The sequence below is a fragment of the Rousettus aegyptiacus genome, unplaced genomic scaffold, assembly GCF_014176215.1.
Source record: "Rousettus aegyptiacus isolate mRouAeg1 unplaced genomic scaffold, mRouAeg1.p scaffold_m13_p_3, whole genome shotgun sequence".
Taxonomy (NCBI): domain Eukaryota; kingdom Metazoa; phylum Chordata; class Mammalia; order Chiroptera; family Pteropodidae; genus Rousettus; species Rousettus aegyptiacus.
The window spans coordinates 6,198,670-6,218,487 of NW_023416306.1; the positions used below are offsets into that span (position 1 = coordinate 6,198,670).

General features: G+C 57.4%; 2 protein-coding genes across 3 annotated transcripts; both read left to right on the top strand.

Annotated features, from left to right (window-relative positions):
• Positions 1 to 253: 253 nt before the first annotated feature.
• PIP5KL1 (phosphatidylinositol-4-phosphate 5-kinase like 1) lies at positions 254 to 8,593 on the top strand. Its single transcript, XM_016163688.2, has 11 exons — positions 254 to 294; positions 1,142 to 1,345; positions 2,485 to 2,535; positions 2,740 to 2,894; positions 3,166 to 3,290; positions 3,774 to 3,808; positions 3,899 to 3,954; positions 4,752 to 4,864; positions 5,159 to 5,312; positions 7,339 to 8,101; positions 8,440 to 8,593. Exons 1-10 carry the CDS (start codon positions 265 to 267, stop codon positions 7,604 to 7,606), a joined length of 1,191 nt encoding a protein of 396 aa, XP_016019174.2. The 5' UTR covers positions 254 to 264; the 3' UTR covers positions 7,607 to 8,101; positions 8,440 to 8,593.
• Positions 8,594 to 11,635: 3,042 nt separating this feature from the next.
• On the top strand, positions 11,636 to 19,792 carry ST6GALNAC4 (ST6 N-acetylgalactosaminide alpha-2,6-sialyltransferase 4). 2 transcript variants are annotated; one of them, XM_016163786.2, is made up of 6 exons: positions 11,636 to 11,792; positions 12,222 to 12,308; positions 13,846 to 14,028; positions 15,965 to 16,377; positions 18,123 to 18,230; positions 19,133 to 19,792. In XM_016163786.2, exons 2-6 carry the CDS (start codon positions 12,297 to 12,299, stop codon positions 19,320 to 19,322), a joined length of 906 nt encoding a protein of 301 aa, XP_016019272.1. In that variant the 5' UTR covers positions 11,636 to 11,792; positions 12,222 to 12,296; the 3' UTR covers positions 19,323 to 19,792. The 2 variants fall into 2 exon arrangements, with proteins under 2 accessions (XP_016019272.1, XP_016019273.1); XM_016163787.2 differs by lacking the exon at positions 11,636 to 11,792 and adding an exon at positions 11,889 to 12,102.
• The last annotated feature ends 26 nt before the right edge of the window (positions 19,793 to 19,818 follow it).

A 19,818-nucleotide genomic window follows, 5' to 3' on the forward strand; every position in this document is an offset into this window, starting at 1 on the left:
CGAGCGCAGCGACCCCGCCCAGCCCTGGACCGCGGTCCGAAGGCTGCTGCAGCCCTGGGGGCGGGACCCGCAGGCGATCGCCGGCGACTCTTGCGTGGATTGGGTGCAGCCGTGCCCGGCATCGCGCGATTGGTCGGTCCAGAGTAGGGGCGGAGCCTAGCTCCTGCAGCGGGGCGGCAGGGCGGCGGGGCGGCGGGGCGGCGGGCGGCGGGCGGCGGGGCAGCGGGGGACGCGGCCGGAGATCTGGAAGCTGCTGCCGGGGTGATGGCCGCGCCGAGCCCGGGGCCCCGCGAGGTAGGTGCGGACCCGAGAGAGGACAGGAGGGGGAAGGGTTGGGGGGCAGGAGCCGGTCTTCCCCTCCCTGTACAGGACGGACACACCCCCCCATCCAAGCACGGGAAGGGTCCTGCCCTGGGCGGGGACCAGAGCACGCCCCACATAGAAAACTGCAGGTATAAAGGGGGAAGTCTGGCAAGTATACCTGGAGAACTTGCTCAGTTACTTCATCGGGAAAATGGAGATGATATTAAAAGCTCCTCCTTCATAGGGTTGGCTGTTAGGAGGTCAAGCTTTCAGCCAGTACTGGGCACATAGTGGGAGCCTACTACTAACGTGCCAGTGCTCTATGATCTCAGCTTTGTGCTGACCTTCCTGGCTCGCCTGGAGGAACTCGGCACAGACGAGTGGAATAGAGGACTGAATCTCCAGCAGCATAGCTCCTATCAAGGGTTGCTGTGCACGGAGCTCAAACTCGACAGTAACAACAGTTAATACTTGTCACGAAGTTGTTACACTTTTCATTTTACAGATGAGAAAACAAGGTGCAGGAAGTTAGGTGACTTACCTAAGGTCACACGGCTGGTGAGAAAGTCAGTCTTGGGACCAGGTTTGGCTGCAGAACTGCCTGCTCTATACTGCTAATAATAACCATCACTCTACCTGGGGTGCTGACTGCATGCCAGAGACTGTGGCCCCTCACAACACCCAGCTGTTTTCCCCAGTCGTCTTTTACAACTGGGGAAAGTGAGGCAGAGAGCGATTAGAGGAGGGCTCAAAGTAGTGGAGATGGGACTTTCATCCGGGTCTTTTCCCTCTGCGATCCTGCCACATGCTCATTGCTTCTTGTGCCTCCTGCCACTAGGTCCTGGCCCTCTCCCCAGAGGCTGGACGCAGAGCAGCCACTTCCAGTTCTGGCCGCCATGGCCTTCTCTGGCGTCTACGAGACAAGCAGCCGCGCCTCGGCCTGTTTGAGATTGGCCCGGGGCATGAGCTGCACCGGCTGACCTGCATGATGCAGGCGGGGCTGTGGGCTGCCACCCAGGTCTCTATGGACCACCCGCCCATGGTGAGTGGCCGATCCCTGTCTTGCTAACACTGCAGAGTTGGGCACCAGAGCGGGCTATAGGGGAGGAAATCAGGGACTTGGTACAGGGAGAGAGGGACGTTCTGGAGTGGAGGCTGAGGCCAGGACCTGGAAAACCCTAGGGTGTGCTGGGGGCTTGAAGAACCTCCTGACCCAGGTGGTTGCTGTGTGACTCTAGATGGGCCTCTGCCTCTCTTTAGGCCTCAGTGTCTCCATCTATAGAATGACTGTGGGGGTAGGGATTGTACCCCTTGGTCTCTGAGGCCATCCCAGCCCTGCCAGGTATATGGTTGAGAAGAGACCCTACCCCCACCCTGCCAGCCAGGCCCATCCTCCCCAGAGCTCAGACTGGGGCCAGGCTGGCTCAGCAGAAAGGGTCACCCAAATGCAAGCTCAGCAGCTGGACGGGCCTGGGTGAGCATATGTGTTGTTTGTGTGTATGCACACGTGTGCACAGTGTGATCACGTCCCACTAGCCAAGCCCTGGCCCAGGGACCTAGAGGTCCAGGGAGAGTGTAAGAGTCAGTGGAAGTCCTCTAAATCTGCTGAAATCTTCCATGGCTCCCCAGGACTCCTCATGGCCTCAGAGTCCTGCTAGTTCAAGCCCAGGGGCCCACTGTCCAGCCTTGTTCACACTCCATCTCTCCCTTACTCACTTCAGCCACTTGGGCTATCCTTCCCTTCCTGGTGGCCACCAATGCTATTCCCTGCTCCTCTCCACTGCCCTTCAGATTTCAGCTTGAGGGTCAGCTCCCCCAGGAAGCTTTCTCTGATCCTGCCCCTCCCAGGTTTCTTCTTTTCCTGGGATGGTATCTGGCTTCACTTGGCCAATGTGTGTGTCTGGGAGAATGTGCCAGGCTTTAACTCAGAGGCAGGTGCTGGGGACCCATGTGTGGATGGGACACACCCAGGACATGCCTCAGGTCACTCTTTCATCTTCCCTCCAGTTCTAGGAGGGTCTGTAGCCCCATCTTCCCAACTTAGGCACACCCAGGGCAGTCCCTGTTTGCTGGAGGAATCGAATTCGGTGAAGGGGGTGAGGCCGTGGGGGACGCTTGGAGATCCTGGGGCTGGCAGTGGGGGGCTGAGTCTTGCTCTGAGCCCCTCTGCCCTCCCTGCAGGGGCCGCCCACTGAGGAGGATTTCTCCGAGGTCCTAACCCAGGTTCAGGAGGTAGGAAGCCCCAGACTGCAGCATGGGAGGGGGCAGGTACCATCTTCCTTCTCTCTCCTCAGTTTCCCCAGGGATGCAGTGGGAGGAATGGCTTGCCTCAGGGCCTTCAAGAACGGTGTGGTTACCTTAACCCTCCTGCGCTAGGGTCAACTACACACACCTGGGCCCCGGTGGACACTTGGGGCTGCTCTTCCTCCCCTGCAGGGCTTCGAGCTGGGCACCTTGGCTGGCCCCGCCTTCGCCTGGCTGCGCCACTCCCTAGGCCTGAAGGAGGAGGACTATCAAGCGGCGCTGGGGCCCGGCGGCCCCTACCTGCAGTTCCTCAGCACTTCCAAGAGCAAGGCCAGCTTCTTCCTGTCGTGAGCTGGCTGCTGGGGTCGGAGTGGGAGTGGTGTCCTGGGGTGGAGGGAGGAATTCGGGAGAGAAACAGAATGTCCAAGTCAGGGAGGGTCCCAGCCGGATGGAGGTCAGATGAAAGAGGAGAGACTGAGGGCGAGGGTCGCGAATTGGTAGTTGGGGACACAGATCCGCACCTGGAGTGGCAGGTCAGGAAGTCTGATGGGAGCCGCTCCGTCCCGGCCTACGCAGTGACTCCCCTCCCGCCACCTCCGTCCTCCCCCCACCCCCCAGCCATGACCAGCGCTTCTTCCTGAAGACCCAGGGACGCAGGGAGGTGCGGGCCCTGCTCGCCCACCTGCCCCGCTACGTGCAGCACCTGCAGCGGCACCCGCACTCGCTGCTCGCGCGGTTGCTAGGTACGCACCTGGGACTGCGAGGAGAGGGGGAAGGGTTAAGGAGGAGGCCAGGGAGTGGGGCGGTTCCAGGATGGGGGGCGCAGGGGACCTGAGCCCAGTCGAGTGGAGGGGACCGGGCAGGAGGCGGTTCCGACTGCTGGCAGAGTTAGGTGCAGGGCGGATCCTAGATGGCAATGTAGGGGGACCGCGGGGTTGATAGGCGGGGCCAAGATCTGGGGCGGGGCCCAAAGGGGAGGTGTTAGGATTGGGCACAGCTTGGGGAGGGCATGTGGGCGGGCCATGCCCGAGGACCCGGTATCTTTGGGGCTGAGTCTAGAGACGGGTCGAGTCAAGCTCCGGGAGAAGGGGTCTGGGGGCGCAGCAGGAGGTGCGGGCTCGGGTTGCAGCGGAACTCGAGACAGAGGCGAGGCCCGGGGATGGGACGGGATGGATCCCGGGTTGCCTAGTTTGGAGCCCCTCACCTGGCACCCTCTCCCCTTCCAGGAGTGCACAGTCTGCGGGTGGCTCGGGGCAAAAAGGTGGGTGAGGCGGAGGCGAGGGTCCCGGACGGGAGGGGGCAGCTGCGGGGCGAGATCCCATCCTCCCTCACTCCCTGCCCCTGTCCCCAGAAATACTTCATCATCATGCAGAGCGTCTTCTATCCCGGCTGCCGCATCTCCGAGAGGTGAGTCGTCCTCGCAGAGTCTCAGTCCGCCTGGAATGTGCCACCGGAATCTCCCACACTCACTAGACAGACGGCGAAACTGAGGCCCAGGGAGGAGAAGGGATCTTCCCAGCACCTCCTGAGGGGTCGGAGACAGCGATACCCAAGACCAGCATCTCTTGAGCATTCAGTGTGCATTGGGCATTGCGTTGGGCCGCTTGCATTTATAATCTTTTTTATTCCCACAACGACTCTGAGGGGAAGGAGTCGTTATCACCTCCGTTTTATAGATTTAAAAAATGAGGCGGGGGAAGGCGGGACAGGTACTATGTGAGGAGCAGGGATTTCAGCCCAGCCTTTGATAGCACATTGTCCTCAGCACTTGCCAGCCCTGAACTCTGCCCTCAATGGTGCTCCCCATTAGTGCTCCCCCAAGGCCACCGACTTCCTTCAGGTCCTCCTGATGCTACTGCCTAGGGTTGGACCCATGTGTCTGGAAGGCCTCCAGGGATGAAAAGGTGCTGAGAATCAAGCACAGGCAAGGATAAAACCTGGACTGGGCCTCCAAAGACCTGAGTTCAAATCCCTGCTCTGCCCTTTACTTTCTGGGTGGTCTTGGGCAAGTCAAAGAAACTCTCTGAGCCTTTTCCTTCACCTGTAACACAGGGACAATAATGGAATTGGGTTGTGCTGAGGATTTGAACAGTCACCTAGTGGAAACTCTTGTTTCTTATTATTACCTTGCAAGGGTCCCCATGTGTCTCAGGTCTGTGTAAAGCTGAATTCTGTCATGTCCCCCTACTCTCCTCGCCTCCCAGGTATGACATCAAGGGCTGCGAGGTGAGCCGATGGGTTGACCCAGCCCCCGAGGGCAGCCCCCTTGTCCTGGTGTTGAAGGACCTCAACTTCCAGGGCAAGACCATTGATCTGGGTGAGCCACGGGATGGTTACTGCCTGTTCTTTCTCCATTCGGGGTGAAGTTAAAATGGTGTCCTTGGCAGTGCCCTCTGCCCAAGCCATTAAGAATACAAATTCTGGAGTCAGGCAGAGCAGGGTTCAAATCCCAGCTCCATGACTTCCTAGCTAGGCGACCAAGGCAAATGACAGATGGATTTCTTCATCTGAAATGGGGCAGTAACATCTCCCGGGCATATTTACGTGGAGCCTTCAGCACCTTGCCTGGCATACCACGAGCACTCAGGAGGGGGTGCTAATGCTCCAGCAGGGCCCCAGCGGAGCTGGTTCCTCCGCCAGATGGAACTGGACACCGCCTTCCTCCGGGAGCTCAACGTGCTGGATTACAGCCTCCTGATGGCCTTCCAGCATCTCCACGAGGATGAGAGGGGCCTGGGCAGCAGCCTCGTCTTCCGCACAGCCAGGTGGGCTCCTCACAGGGCCAACAGCAAGAATGAGGTGATGAGGGCATGGGAAAGACAGATGGTGAGGTGGGGGACCAAAAAGCAAAGGCTCGAAGACTGGAAAATGCAACATGTGTGTATACAGTGGAGGGCTGGAGAAGCCTGGCTGGCAAGGATAGAGGGTCCAGGTGGACCACAGCAGGGGAGAGAACAGGTGACCTCCAACTGGACAAGGGCTTCAGCCTGAATTTGAAGAATCTGCCCATTTTCCAGAAGAGGTTATGGAGCCATTGAAGGTTTCAGCCCTATTTAATTGTTGCATTAGAAAGAGCTCTTGCCCCTTAACCCAATAATTCCACTTCATCACCATTGACACAATCATCATGTTGTCCTCCCCTTTGTAACAGTAACCATCATTCCTTGCGTGCTGATCATAAGCCTCATTAAGGTGGGCTCATTCTCATTTTAGAAATGTGAAAACCGAGGCTCGGAGAGTGGAAGTGAAGTTATAGAGTGATTTCTGAGTACTTACTTGGCTAGTTACTTAGATTTCAGTCCTTCAAGACCCACCTCTGCGGCTGAACAGAATTACATAGTGGTTAAGACAGGTACTTTAAGGAAATAAGTCTATCTATCCTGTGGGTGGAAAAGGCAAGTGAAAAATGATGTCCACTCACCCAGCACCCTCATACTCACCCGTTAGAGGAAGACCCTGGGATGGGTTAGGCTTGAGCAGAATCCAGGGTAATGGCTCCCCACACCCTCTGGCTAGGCAGATCTTGACTAGAGGGTGGAATTCCAGTCATGGGTACAGAACCTCCCTAAGTCTGCGCATCCAAGTTAGATCAGCTTTTTCCTTGCCTTCAGCCCCCAGCTGGTACTTAGATCATGGCTGAGTTTGCATATAACAATTGTTGTCATTGAAATATTTCCCTGCTGGCTTGTGAATAGCCACTGTCCCCCACCCCTAATCCTTCCCACCCCCTCATTCAGAACACTCCTCTACACACACACACACACACACACACACACACACACACACCCCTCTCCATCATCCCTGTAAAACGGTGCATGGCAAAGGGTACCTGCTCTTAGTCTACTGAGTTCTGATTGGTTGGTCCGTGGGCAGGGCTTGCCTCTCATTGGCTTATTTTCCTGGGCAAGGCAGAAATAGAACCCTTCAGTGACACCCTACTCCCCCCCCACACCCCCCACATCCCCCCCCTCCGGCCGAAGTAGGATTAAGTTAGGGAACTAAACCTACTTTGGCTGGGACTAGGGGCCCCGCGAAAGGCATCTTCTGATCCAGATACATTTTGAGGCAAAAAAACTAACTAAATAAATAAATAATAAAACTACCCCACACACCATCTGCAAACTGGGGTTGGACTTGGTTCCCAAGGTTTCAGCTCTGCCACCCTGAAACTTCTAGGGTTGGATAACCCCAAACAGAAGTTTAGGAAATACCCAAATATGATGAGACTTACTCAAAGTGGGGTGGTACATGAATGCAGAGCCAAGGTCTGTGTGGCCCCAACGCTCTAGACCAGGGCTACGCAGTGGAAATGTAATGTGAACCACACATGTAGTTCTGATTTTTCTAGCAGTCTCTTGAGAAAAGAAAGGAGAAACAAGTAAAAATAAGTTTAATATTTTATTCACTCAATACAACCAAAATTGTATTTCATCATCTAATCAGTATAAATATTTATGAGATATTTTACATTCTTTTTCTCACCCTGTCTTGGAAATTCAATTTTACACTTACACTTACAGTGCGTCCCAGTTGGGACTGGCCACATTTAAGTGCTCTAAGGCCACAGGTAACTAGTGGCTACTTAATAGTGCAGCTCGAAACCATCAACTACACTTTCCCCAGACTCCTAGTTTATCTGACTTCACACGCCTGGAGGTGTGGGAATGAGCGAGGGAAGCACAGGGTTAGGGCAGAGTGCCGTCCAGGGGCAGCCCGGCCAGGCTCACAGAGATAATTGGCTGGCGACCCTTGGAGGAGGCGGTAGCCTCACCCCTACCTTTTGGCCCCTAGGTCGGTGCAAGGAGTACAGAGCCCGGATGAACCAGGAGCCCAGAACCGTCGGCTGCTACCCGACTCCCCCAACGCCCTTCACATCCTGGACGGGCCGGAGCAACGCTATTTCCTGGGCCTCGTGGACCTCGCCACTGTTTACGGGCTCCGCAAGCGGCTGGAACACCTGTGGAAGACGCTGCGCTACCCCGGCCGGACTTTCTCCACCGTCAGCCCGGCTCGCTACGCCCGTCGCCTCTGCCAGTGGGTGGAGGCGCACACCGAGTGACAAGCGCCAAGCGGCGGGCTGCGCTCTCCCCATCTGGACAATAGGGGCACTCTGGGAAGGCGGGTTCCAACCTTCCCGGCAGAGGGTCAGGCTCCCCTCGCCTGCTGTTCCTCCCACTGGCCTCCAGAGGGCAGAGTTCCCTAACTAATACCGTGGCAGCACGACCTCATTTGATGGCGATGCTGTGCCTGGCATTGTGCCAGGAACTCCCCCACGTTAGCTCATTTCATCCTCAAAAATTGCTATTATTCTTTTTTACAGACCATGAAATGGAGGCTCAAGGGGGTGAAGGGACTGAGCAAGATCATTCAGCAATAAATGCTGGAACCAGGACTCAACTATGCCTTTTGGACTCAGGAGCCTGTATTCTTACCAGCTCCCACAGCCCTGTCCTCATGCTCTGGGGAAGGCCGGAGGCTGAAGGCTCTAGCCCAGCCTCTTTGTCGTCCAGATGGGGAAACTGAGGCCCAGAGATTTTAAGGGGCTTATGCACGGGTAAGTGGCAAGGCTAGCCCTAGAACCCAGGCCTCCCTACTCCCTGGCTCAAGGAGGACCCACTGGCCTTCCTCTGGGGTGGCCCCCTTCATTCCTGCTTTTCTAGGGATGAAAGTGGGAGAAGACGGGGTATACGGGGCCTGTGGCTCTGGGATGCACTATGTTGCGGTCCACTATTGATTTTGAATAAGCTCTACCCTCCTTTGAGAGTCGCTTTTCTCATCTGAGAAATGGGGGCAAGGGTTGGTGGTCAGACTAAGGGCCCTGGCCAGACATCAGCGGGAGCAGAGAAGCAAAGTGCTTGCATAGCTCCTGATCATTCCTTCTCCCTCCTCCAGGAAACTCCAGCCTGGCCTCTGATGCCTGTCCAAGCTGACCGTGCCCAAGTGGGCCTTTTCTCTAGCGCTGCTCTGGGGCCTGGCTGTGTGACCGCAGCAAGGTGCTAAACCTCTCTGTGCCTCGGTGGTCTGATTTGTAAAATGGAAAGGATAAAGATGGACCTCATTAACTCATTAAATATTTATCGAGCACCTGCTATGTGACAGGTTCTCTACTGGGTTTTGGGAACCTGGAGGCGGAGCTAGAGGCACAGATTCCACCTTCACAGAACTCCCAGTGTGTGTGGAAGGGGCGGTGACCAAAGCAACCTGCTGTGACAAAGCCTTGTGAAGGAGCACGGGCCCTGGAGCTCAGGGAAGGGGCCCCACCTAATTATCTCTAACCTCTAAACTGAGACCAAAAGAGTCAGATGCAGCCCTGGGAGGGTCCCAGGCCAAGGGCACAGCAGAGGGTGGGGTGGGTGAGAGCCTGGCATTTGACAAAAAGAAACATTTCACTGTGGTCAGAGTTGAGAGTGGGTGGGGACAGTGTGATGAGAGGCTATGTGGGCCGAGAGCTAACTCCAAAGACTGGATGACCCGGGACCTTGGGAAAGCCGCTCAGCTACCAAACGCTGCCACCGCATTGGTCTTCGGAGTGAAGGAAGCGAAGTGGTCGATGGGAAATGGAAAGCTTATGCTGTGGGGCTGGAGTGTGGGTTCCTGGAGATACGGGTACAGACAGAGAATGTAACTGACATCACTGCTAGCTGCTCCGGTGCCCTTAGGTGATTACTCAACCTCTTTGAGCTGACACAAGCCATGGAGAATTTCTTGTTGTGGCTCATAAGGAAGATGAGAGTGTGTTCGGCTCATCGCCCGCCCTGTGCGTGGGGGTGGGGGGGTTCATGGAAACTCAGCGGTGGAAGGGTGGCATGGCAGGAAATACATTCAGCCCCACATTTCCCTGGTGTCTGGATCTGACTGGACTGAGTCAGAGCTGCAGAGACATGTGTTCCCAGAAGAGGGTGGCTCAGCCCCTCACTCTCTTTGTTTCCCTGGCAATGGGCTGAGGCAGGGCCTGGGGCTGGACAGGAAAGTGACTCCAAGATCTCACAGGGCCTAGGACTCCTGGCTCTCCTAACTCGCTCATTCGACAGATATTAACCATCACCTAGTGTGTGCCAGGCACTGTGCAGTTGATGGAAATGCTCCGAGAACATGATCAGCCTGCCTCTGCCCACATGGAGCTTGGAGTCTAGCAGGCGAGTGGGCTGTAAGCAAGAAAACCAGTTAATACATAGGGTAATTTCAGAGTGTGACAAGTACTTGAAAAAGATAAGTCAAGGTGGGACAGGAAGGATGAAATGTTGGATAGAGTGGTTGGCCAGGACGTGACATTTTAACTGAATGACAAAGAGGAGCTGGCCATGTGAATAGAGCAGTCCAGGTGGAGGATGTAGCAAGTGCGAAGGTCCTGAGGTGGGAATGAGTTCCATGTGATTGGGGGTCAGAAGAGTGGCCAAGGAGGGTGGATGGTGGTTAAGAGGGAGGCAGGAGTTCAGATCAAGCAGGGCTTTGATCAGGATAAGGAGAACGGGCTTCTGCCAAAGCCAAATCGAAGCGCTTCATGTGAGGCTGCGGGACTTCCGGCGTCAGTCCCGCTGTGGTGTATGATCCTCATCTACTCTGGGAGCCCAGGACATTTGGGAATGGTCCTGTCTCCATGCGGCCCTAGCGAGGAGGGAGCTGCCTTTCTGGGAAAGGAATCATCACTTCACCAGCCATCGTGGGTGACGTATGAATCTGAAGGGAACTTCCCACTATTGTCCCCTTGTGGTTGGAGTCTATGTGGAGAGAAACTTGACGGATGAAGACCTGGGGTAAACAGAAGGGCTCTGGCTTTGGGGACCCACTATGTGCCTTTCCGTGTGTTCAGAGAGAGTCTGAACTTGGACCACTGCCCTTGAGCTGTGCTCTGGTGGGGTGGGGGAGCCAAAGGGGGCTTGTGCTCAAAGGGAGCCTGGGGGCAGGGCCACTTTGCAATGTCCCTCCCCACCCAACAGGATGGAGAGAGGCTCGTGGGTCCAGATCCCCAGCTTAGGGGACTTGGCTTTGCACCCAGAGCAGGGGAATCTGGGAAAGTTGCTGAGCTGCATGCAGAATCCCAACATGGATACCCTGGGCCTCTGGGGAAAGGAACCTGGAGTTTGAGACGGGGTCAGAGCAGGAACTTGGGCTGGTTCCCAGGCCCAGGGCCCTGCAGGGGGAAGTGGGTGTAGCAGAGGTGGTAGGATGAAACATTTTATGAAAAACCATACGAAATGGGAAGTACGCACTCCACACCCCAGCAGGCCCACCCCTGCCTGTTGCCCGTATCTACTCTTTTGGTCCTTTCTGACCCCCGGAGGCCCTTGACTTTGAAATCTCCAAAGGAGTCCATCTGACCCTTCGAAGGGGACACAGTTCCGCACCTGCAGGGGCCCGTCTACCCAGCTAGGAGCACACTTTGGGAAGACGGCGTTTGGGAGGTGAGGGTAGGTGGTCAGAGCCCTGGAGGGAGACTGCCCAGGGTTTGAATTCTGACTCTGCCACAGACTGCCCTGGCAACATCTCACTCGTAGGTGGGTGCCGTCTCATCCCCACCTCACAGAGAAGAGCCGAGGCTCAGGAAAAGGTCACAACGACAGAGGTAGTCCAGAAAATATAGGATGCCTGCTTCCATCGGAATTTCAGATTTTTAATTGAATTATTCGTTGTTTATCTGAAATTCCGAAGAAATTGGGTGTCCTGTATTTTACTTGCTAAGTCTGGTAACCCTACCAGCTTGAAACCCAGGGCGGCGTGAGCCCAAGCCCCTGTTTAATTTTCCTATCCAACCCTCAGTTTCAGAAATGGAGACACTCTAGACTGGACAGCCAGGCAGCTACAGTTCAGCAGCTGCGACACCATCTAGGTCTTTTCTCTGCGGGCCGCTCCACCCCTCCCCCCCTCCCCCCCCCCTCCCCCGCCCCATCCCCGGGACAGGAATGCAGGAGTAAAGCCGTAGGAAGGAAAAGGTTGGGGAGGATGCAGAGCTCAGACTCCACCCCCGCCCCTCTGAGGCTCGCCCGGCGCCCGCAGGTCGCGCTCTTAGGCCCTGCCCCCGCCGCGCAGGCCCCGCCCCCGGGCCTGCGCGCCCCGCCCCCGGGTCCGGGCAGACCCCGCCCCCGCCGCTGGCAGCGCACATTCGGTTTCCATGCTCCAGAAGCTGCGGCTCTGGCGCCGCCTCTGACTCGGAGCTCCGGCTTCCAGTCCGGCTCACCCGGCCCTCGGGCCATGGAGCTCCGAGCAGCGGATCGAGAGCAGCTGGCGTGCCCCAACCTGCCCACCCGGTTAGCGCCCTGCGGGGGGCGGGGGGAGGTGGAAACCGGGCGGGGGGGCGGAAATCCTCCTCCTGTCTCGCCCCAGGCCTCTCCATGGCCCGCGGGGAGTGAGGCAGGAGGTTGAGTGGGAGTAGGGCTCCTGGCTCCTGGTTCTCTCTCGCCCAGACTCTATGGTGACCTTGAGCCAGGGCTCCCCCTGTCTGCCTCTCCTTCCTCATCTGCAGAATGGGATTTGGGTTGGCTGGAGGGTTCCCATAGGTCGCCGGTTCCAGCTCCTTAAGGATGGGGACAGTGCAACCTGGTGTTTAGGGACGTTGAGGTATTTGATTTTCAGAAGCCACCTGCCTTGACCCGACCTGTACCCTCCGCTGCCTCAGTTTCCCCGGGCAGTTTCCTCTCAGGCCTAGGACCAGGCTCTGAGTTTCTGGGTCTTGACAGGTGCCCGGCTCCCATCCAGTCCCAGCCTGAGCCTTGGAGACAGCAGGCGGCCTGCTGCTGAGGTGCAGTGACAGAATGAAGGCTCCGGTAAGTGGGAAAGAGGAAGGGTCACAGGGGGCTCGGAGGTGGCTTCTGGCATAGCAGCCTCAGTAGCCTTGCCCGCCCTAGGACCAACTTTCACTCTGACACCACTGTTCCTGATCTGAGAAGGGCAGACTGGCCTCAAAGTCCAGCTCGGATCTGACAGGTCGTGGGGCCCCAGACAGGCAGTGTTCCTTCCCTGGTTGTACTGCCTTAGAAGGAACAGTACTCCCTTTCACGAGCTTCACCGAGGTCACTCAGGTGAGGCGCCTGCCTGGGAGTGGGCTATGGTGTGAAAGTTCAGTTTAGTTGCTCTTGAACTTATTCAGGAGCCCCTGGTTGTGGGACAGAGCCCTGGATCTTGGCAGAGTCAACCATCCTGAATCGAGGTCTCTGGCGGGTCCCTTGTGCTCAGGGCACCAGGTGCCAAGCAGAGCCTGAGGCCTCTGGCGGCACTTCTTTCCCACACACAGCTGGCCACACAAAGGAGACATATTTTTAGAAGCTGATGTGGTTTGTGGCAGAAGAAGGCTGGCCTCGGGCAAGATATGCCTGAGGGAATGGTGTGGGCTGCCTTTCCACCTCTGGTTTTCAGAGAGCACCAGGCAGAGGCTAGGTGGTTTTTGATTGGTTGTTGCTGAGGAAAAAAATGAGAGCCCAGAGACACACAAGTGGTGACCAAGGTGGCCCAGCATATGATGGCAGCCCTGGGTCATGACGCCCTCCAAACCAGGCGGCCCCTCCTTGAAAGCTTGGTGGGGACATTCACAAAGTCTGCCAGCAGGGCCAGTGGGCCAGGAGGGCTTCCTGGTTCAAATGGCCTTTGGCTCCTGGCTTCTGGAGGCGGAGTCTCTGGAGAGCAGCTTTCGGTTATTGAAACCATTTCTTGAATGACACTCCCCTCACGTCTGCTGCTGCCGCTGTCCTCCTTACTCACCTAGACTGCTGACCCGGATCGTGGTCACTGAGTCAGATGTGGGGAGCAGGGGGCTGGTCATACTGGCAGCCTCTTCAGTCCAGGGTCTGAAGGGGACTGGTTGCCCTTCCGATGGGCGCTCTCCTGTCCTCTTGTGCACAGCACTTTACAGTACACAGAGCACTTTCACCACTGACCTCACAGTAAGTCCACACTTCAGGTCCCTGTTTTGTAGAGGAGGGAACAAGCCCAGAGCGGCGGAGAGACCCACCCAGTGTCTCCCAGTGCACTGGGCTTCTGCTTAAGAGCGTGGGGGCTGCAGCCTGGATTGGGGGCCTCACCTTGCTGTGTTCTTGCTGTGTGGCCTTGAGTTACACACTTCTCCCCAAATTGGTTTTCTTACCTACAATACGGGGATAATAGCAGGGCTTACCGCCGGGACCTCTCGTATCCTGAGATCGGCGGTCCAGAAGAAGGCCCGGTTAACAGAGACTTTGATTCTGCCCATGCTCTAGGAGCTACTGAGCTGGAGTTTGGACCCATGAGGCTGGGGTGCAGCCCCCCTGTAGAAGTTTCTAGGAGCCCCAGGGATCCCCCACCCCCATCTCATGGCCACTGTCTCCCCAGAGTCGGCTCCTGCTCGTCATCCTGTGCTCCGTGGCCTTCTCTACTGCCTACATTGTGCTGTGCTGCTGGGGCTGCCTGCCCTTCTGCTTGGTCTGCCTGGACCCCCACCTCTCATCCAACTCCAGGCCCACTGTGCCAGGGCCCCTGCACTTTAGTGGGTACAGCAGTGTGCCAGATGGGAAGGTGAGTCAGCCAGGCAGCATGTTGGGGGCAGGCCCGGGCTGCCAGGGTGCCCCCCCGCCAACCTCCCTGAGGAGTAGTGAGAACTGGGCTCATGCCAGGTCAGCCTAGACCTCAGTCTGGGCACCTCTGCTCACCAGCTGTGTGACGTTGAACAGCCACTTCACTCTTTGAGCCTCCAGTTCTAAGAGGAAAGGGTTATGTATTTATTTTTAATTTAACGAATATTGCATGGCCACTATCACCTGGGTGCTAGGGGGGTAAAGAGGCGAGTCAGGCAGGGCGGCTGGCCTCCTGGAGCTCCCACTCCAGTGGGAAAGACATGTCATCCCAGAGGGTGGTAGGCACGTGGTGTGCATCTTTATCTGTCGACACACACAATCCGTTCGTTCAACAAGTGGATATTCGGTCCCTTGACTATCTCTTGCCTTGTGCCAGTTGCTGCCGAGAGAGATAAAACAGCGATAAAAGTCAAGTCGACCCTGAGCTCTCCCTGTCACGGGGAGACAGGGATGCTGGAGCGCCGGGGAGACGAGGCAGCTGCATTCCTGCTGCACGGTGCACACAGCCCCATGTCGGCTCTGCCAGGCGGGTTTCAGAACACTGTATGTCCCTCCCCTGATTTCAGTGGCCCTGCGTGGTCGGTTACTCAAAGGCATCCGCATCGACACAGGTCCAGGACGCTCCCAGTTCTGAGTTGGATGGCTCTCTGGGTGTCTTTCGGAGGGGGGTGTACTCAGGGACCCTGGCTTGCAGGAGACCTATTTTGAGTCTTTGTCCCTCTAAATTACCTCCTCACCTATAACAGGTGGTCATTGTAGTTCCTACCTCTGTAGGGCTTTTGTGTAGGTCGGACTGGCTGATTCGCGGACAGTGTGCAGGACAGGTACTGTGCAAATGTTTGATCAAGATGCAGAAACAACAGTGAGGGGAACCCACACTCAAGTGCTGTCGAGGTCGGAGCAATGGTGGTGCAAGCCGGGTGGACGCTGTCCCGTCTTCCGTAGCAGTGGCCGGTGTTCATTTCAGGCACTGAGAGCTCATGGGGATGTGGGCTCAGGGCGGCCAGACCCGCAGGCTTTGTTAAGAGAAGCGAGAAATCCAAGTCTTGAATGTCAAAAGGGCTGGTTTTTATAAATTAGGGATAGATGAACTATTTTAAAGACTACAGGACAAGCAGAACACCTCTTGGGGCTGGTGGTGGCCTTACAGGCTCGAACTGAGGGCAAGAAAAGAAAGTCTCTTTTATTGGTCTTATGTTCTGAGTCCTTAAATCAGTGTGATATGAGTTATGAAATGCCCCCTGAGTGGGGCATGACAGCGTGCCTGTTATTAACTGGAATTAATGTTCCCACTGCCTTTCCATGAATGCACCTTCCCCCAGGAGGGCACAGAGGCCTGGGGTGGGGAGCGAGTCCTTTGTCAGGCTTCTCGGCTCAGCTTCACCTCTCGGGGATTAGTGAGTGGACACAGCGTGGGTGAGGCTTGGGGCAGGAGAGGGAGTGATTTCGAAGTTATGAGTTTCGTGTTTACTTTACACATATACAACGCCCAGCCGGTGCCAGGCACTGCTGTCACTGCTTTATAAATATTTGCTCATTAAACCCTAATAAGGAACATGTGACGAAGGGCTCATGAGGGCTCAGCGGCAGGGGTGAGGGCCGTGAACACAGCTGATGACGAGGCAGGGAGCTCTGAATGCAGAGTCCTAGCTCTGCCATTTGCCGTCTGCGTGACCTTGAGAAAGTCACTCCACCTGCCCCAGCCCGTTTCCTTCCTCATCTGTAAAACGGGTTCATAAAGTAGTTGGAGCTGATGCAGGGATCAGGCGGGGTCAGTGAGTGTTCCTGGGGGGAGGGGCAGGGCACAGAAGCCGTGTGTTTACGTGTGTTTACGCCTTTCTCTTTCTCTGCCTCCCCTCCTCCTCCCTCTCCCCCAGCCCTTGGTTCGCGAGTCATGCCGCAGCTGCGCCGTGGTGTCCAGCTCTGGCCAGATGCTGGGTTCGGGCCTGGGCGCCCGGATCGACGGTGCTGAGTGCGTGCTGCGCATGAATCAGGCGCCCACCGTGGGCTTCGAAGCGGACGTGGGCCAGCGCAGCACCCTGCGCGTCATCTCACACACGACGGTGCCTCTGCTGCTGCGCAACTACTCGCACTATTTCCAGCAGGCCCGAGACACACTGTACGTGGTGTGGGGCCAGGGGAAGCACATGGACCGGGCGCTCGGCGGCCGCACCTACCGCACGCTGCTGCAGCTCACCAAGGTGTACCCGGGCCTGCAGGTGTACACCTTCACCGAGCGCATGATGGCCTACTGCGACCAGGTCTTCCAGGACGAGACTGGCAAAAACCGGTGAGCCGGGGCCTGCCTGCTGGGTTCTCCCTGGTGGCTGGGGGCCTGCCTTCTCCAGGAACTTATTGTCCATCAAGGGTTTGCTCCGTGAGGCTCTGGGGGTCAGCAGTGATGGAGGCAGGTGTGGTGACGGTGGTGAGGGGCGTTGGGCCTTGCAAGCACTGACCAGCCTGGGGCGGTTTTGCGGAGCCCTTCCCTGTGGAGGGGATGCTCTAAGGTCCGAATTGGTCTCTGAAGTCCCAGAAAATAAGAGGAACAGTTGTAGTACTAACAGCCCTCTTCGTGCACTAGGCACTGGGTTGCGGCCCTGCATTCAAGATCTCACTTTATCCCGGCCTCCTCCTTGCGCACTGGGAGGCGGCCTCTCCCCCGCCTCCCCAGCTCAGGAAACACAGCTGCCAGCCTCCGGTTTTCCAGCCAAACACTTGGGCTTCGCCCCCAACTCTCCTCATTCCATCATCTGCCGCACACGGTGGGCCCTCGAATCTCCTTCCGTGCCCACAGGTGCCGCCATCCTCCCCTGCCTTCGCAGCACCCCGCCCCCCGCTGCCACCCTTGCCCCCTGCAGTCTGAGCTCCAGCTGCCCCAGTGAATTCATCCCGTCAGTCACCTGCCCTCAATTTACAGGCAGCTTTACTCCGCGTGGAGAATAAAGTCCAGACGCCATGTGCTTCCCTCCCCTGGCCTTCAAGCCTTGTATGATCTGGCCCCTGCTTGCCTCTCTGTGACCTGCAGTCGCGCTGCTGCAGCCACACTCGCTTCCTCAGACACCCACACTGGTTCTCACCTGCACGCCTTTGCGTGTGTCGTTGCCTCCACCTAGAATGTTCTTCCCCCAGATCTCTCCACGTCTGACCCCTTCCTGCCGTTCAGGCCCCGGCGGAATGTCACCGCCTCAGAGAAGCCCTCCCTCTCCGCGCCATCTGACGGCCAGCTCCCACCCGATGTTCTTCACACTCGTTTCTTTGTGACCTTGTGTCCTCAGCTGTCTCTCCCAGCAGCTTCCTCTTCTGAGAATGTTAGTGTTGGCTGCGGCGGTTCCCGGCCAGGCCTGGGAAGTGCTCAGTTCGAGTGAATGAACCACCTCGTTAATGCCCCTGGAGAGGTGGAGGCGAGTGGCCCTGAACTGGGAGAGTGACCAGTGCTGGTACCTTGAGAGAGTGGAGGCCTGGGGTGGCCAACACACAGCCCCTGGTTCTGAGTTAGGTGTGGGGTCGTAGGGGCGTCGCTGGGCTGACTGTGTTCCCTCCCTATAGCCACCTATAATCATCCCCATTTCATAGCCGGGTCACTGGGGCTCGGAGAGGTTCGTGAGCAAATCCGGTGCCTCAGAGCAGGTGCAGGGTTTGAACGAAAGACCGTTTGACTGCAGACAGCCCGCTCTCTCACTTTCATCCGCAGCGCTCTGCTGCCTCCCGCTGCCTCCCTAACTAAGCGTGAGCCTTTAGATGCAGAGAGGATGTGGCCAGGGCCCCTGCACCACAGTCCAAAGGTTTACTCAAGCCGTGCGTGGCTGGTGAGGAATTGAACAGACCTAGGTTTGTGTCGAGCTCCATCTCTGGCCTGTCGCCGGCCTTGGGCTGGCTCTGCCCCATCTCCAGCCTCCCCCAGAGCCCCTTCTCTAGGGGTCAAGGTAACCCGTGCTGTGCCGTGATAGAGCTGAGGCCAGCAGGGCCTCCACACAGCCCCTTGCTCTGAGCTGGGCGCGGGACAGACAGGCTGACTACGTTTCCCCTCCCTGCCAGGAGGCAGTCAGGCTCCTTTCTCAGCACCGGCTGGTTCACCATGATCCTTGCCCTGGAGCTGTGCGAGGAGATCGTCGTCTATGGAATGGTCAGCGACAACTACTGCAGGTCAGGCCAGCCAGGCCCTGGCAGGGCGGGAGGGCAGCTGGGGAGGCTGGGCGGACTGGGCGCCTCAGGCCGGAGGATCGAGGCACTGTGGGGTGCGGGGTGTGTGGGCTTCCGGGTGGGTGGCTGAGGCCAGGCACTCGAGGGAAGGGGCCAGGCCTCTAAGACAGGCTCGATGCCAATCTCCGCTCTGTGTGGCCTGAGGTTGGTCACACGCTTTATCGAGGCTCCGTTTCCTCAGAAGGTCATGGAAACGTTTAGAGAGAAAGTAACCCACAGAAGTACTTACTGCAATGTTGGGGCCGATCATATGTCAGCGACGTGTTACCTCTAAGTTTTTACTTTTAACATTAGGTTTCCATATCATCGTAACTAAAAGTTCAGAAAGGGTCCCATGTTTTCTCCCTCTGTTCTCTTCGGAACTTGTTTGCCGAGCATGTGGGCGAGACGGCAGGAGCCCGCGTGCCCTCTGCCGTGGCACCTGGCCAGGCCGCCGGCGTGCGCCGTGCCCGTGCGTGGGTGGGTGTGTGTCACGGGGCATGAGGGTCCCTCCCACGAGCCCAGCACCAGCAGGGTGCTTCGTCCGTTTGACCTAAGGATTCAGTCTGGAAGGTGGCTGTCATGATTCCCATTTCACAGGTGGGTTATCGAGGCGTATGGGGTACGTCTCTGGCCTAGAGTCGACCAGCTTGCAAGGGACAGAGCTGGGACTCTAACGCTGGCCTTTGGGATCCGCACGTAAGCTGCCGTGCTTCTCCCCTGTCTCTCCTGACCTCCCCTGGGATCAGGCATGGGACACCGTGGCCCTGTGGTCCCTGGGGAGGGTGGCTGAGGTAGGTGCAGGCTCTGGTCAGAGGCGGGCGAGTTCTGGTGCCCCATGCCTGTCCCTGTTCCCCACTCCGCAGGGAGAAGAGCCACCCCTCAGTGCCTTACCACTACTTCGAGAAGGGCCGGCTGGACGAGTGCCAGATGTACCTGGCACACGAACGGGCGCCCCGCAGCGCCCACCGCTTCATCACCGAGAAGGCCGTGTTCTCCCGCTGGGCCAAGAAGAGACCCATCGTGTTCGCCCACCCGTCCTGGAGGGCACAGTAGCCCCGTTGCCCAGCCGGCCGCAATGCCTTCACCAGGCCTCCGTTCCGTTCACACTCCACCAAAAACATTTAATTTATGGTTCCTGCCTCTACCACATGCCAGATGGACCTTGGGTCCCCCGGAGGCACTTGGAGCCATCTCAGGCCTCCAGACTTGAAGGGGAGAAGATGGAGGGCCATGGTGACCTCTGTCCCCTCCTCCCTACCCTTGCTCCCTAAGTAATCTGAATCTTCATTTTGGCGTCCATCCCACCCCCAGGGTCTGTCCGGTGCGCCCAGGGCCGATGGCCCCCCACTCACCAGCTTTGTGACCTTTGACTTTGCTCCAGCCTTGACCCTTCCTCTCTACACTCCCACTTTTGGTGCCACACTACCCAGGAGCTTGGGGTTTGCTGGGCGAAGGGACCTTGGGACTATGACTGCCAGGGCCAGCCACCCCAAGGGTACGGGTAAAACGTGTGTTTTCTGGAAGCCTGCCTCCAGTGTGGTTTTGTGTG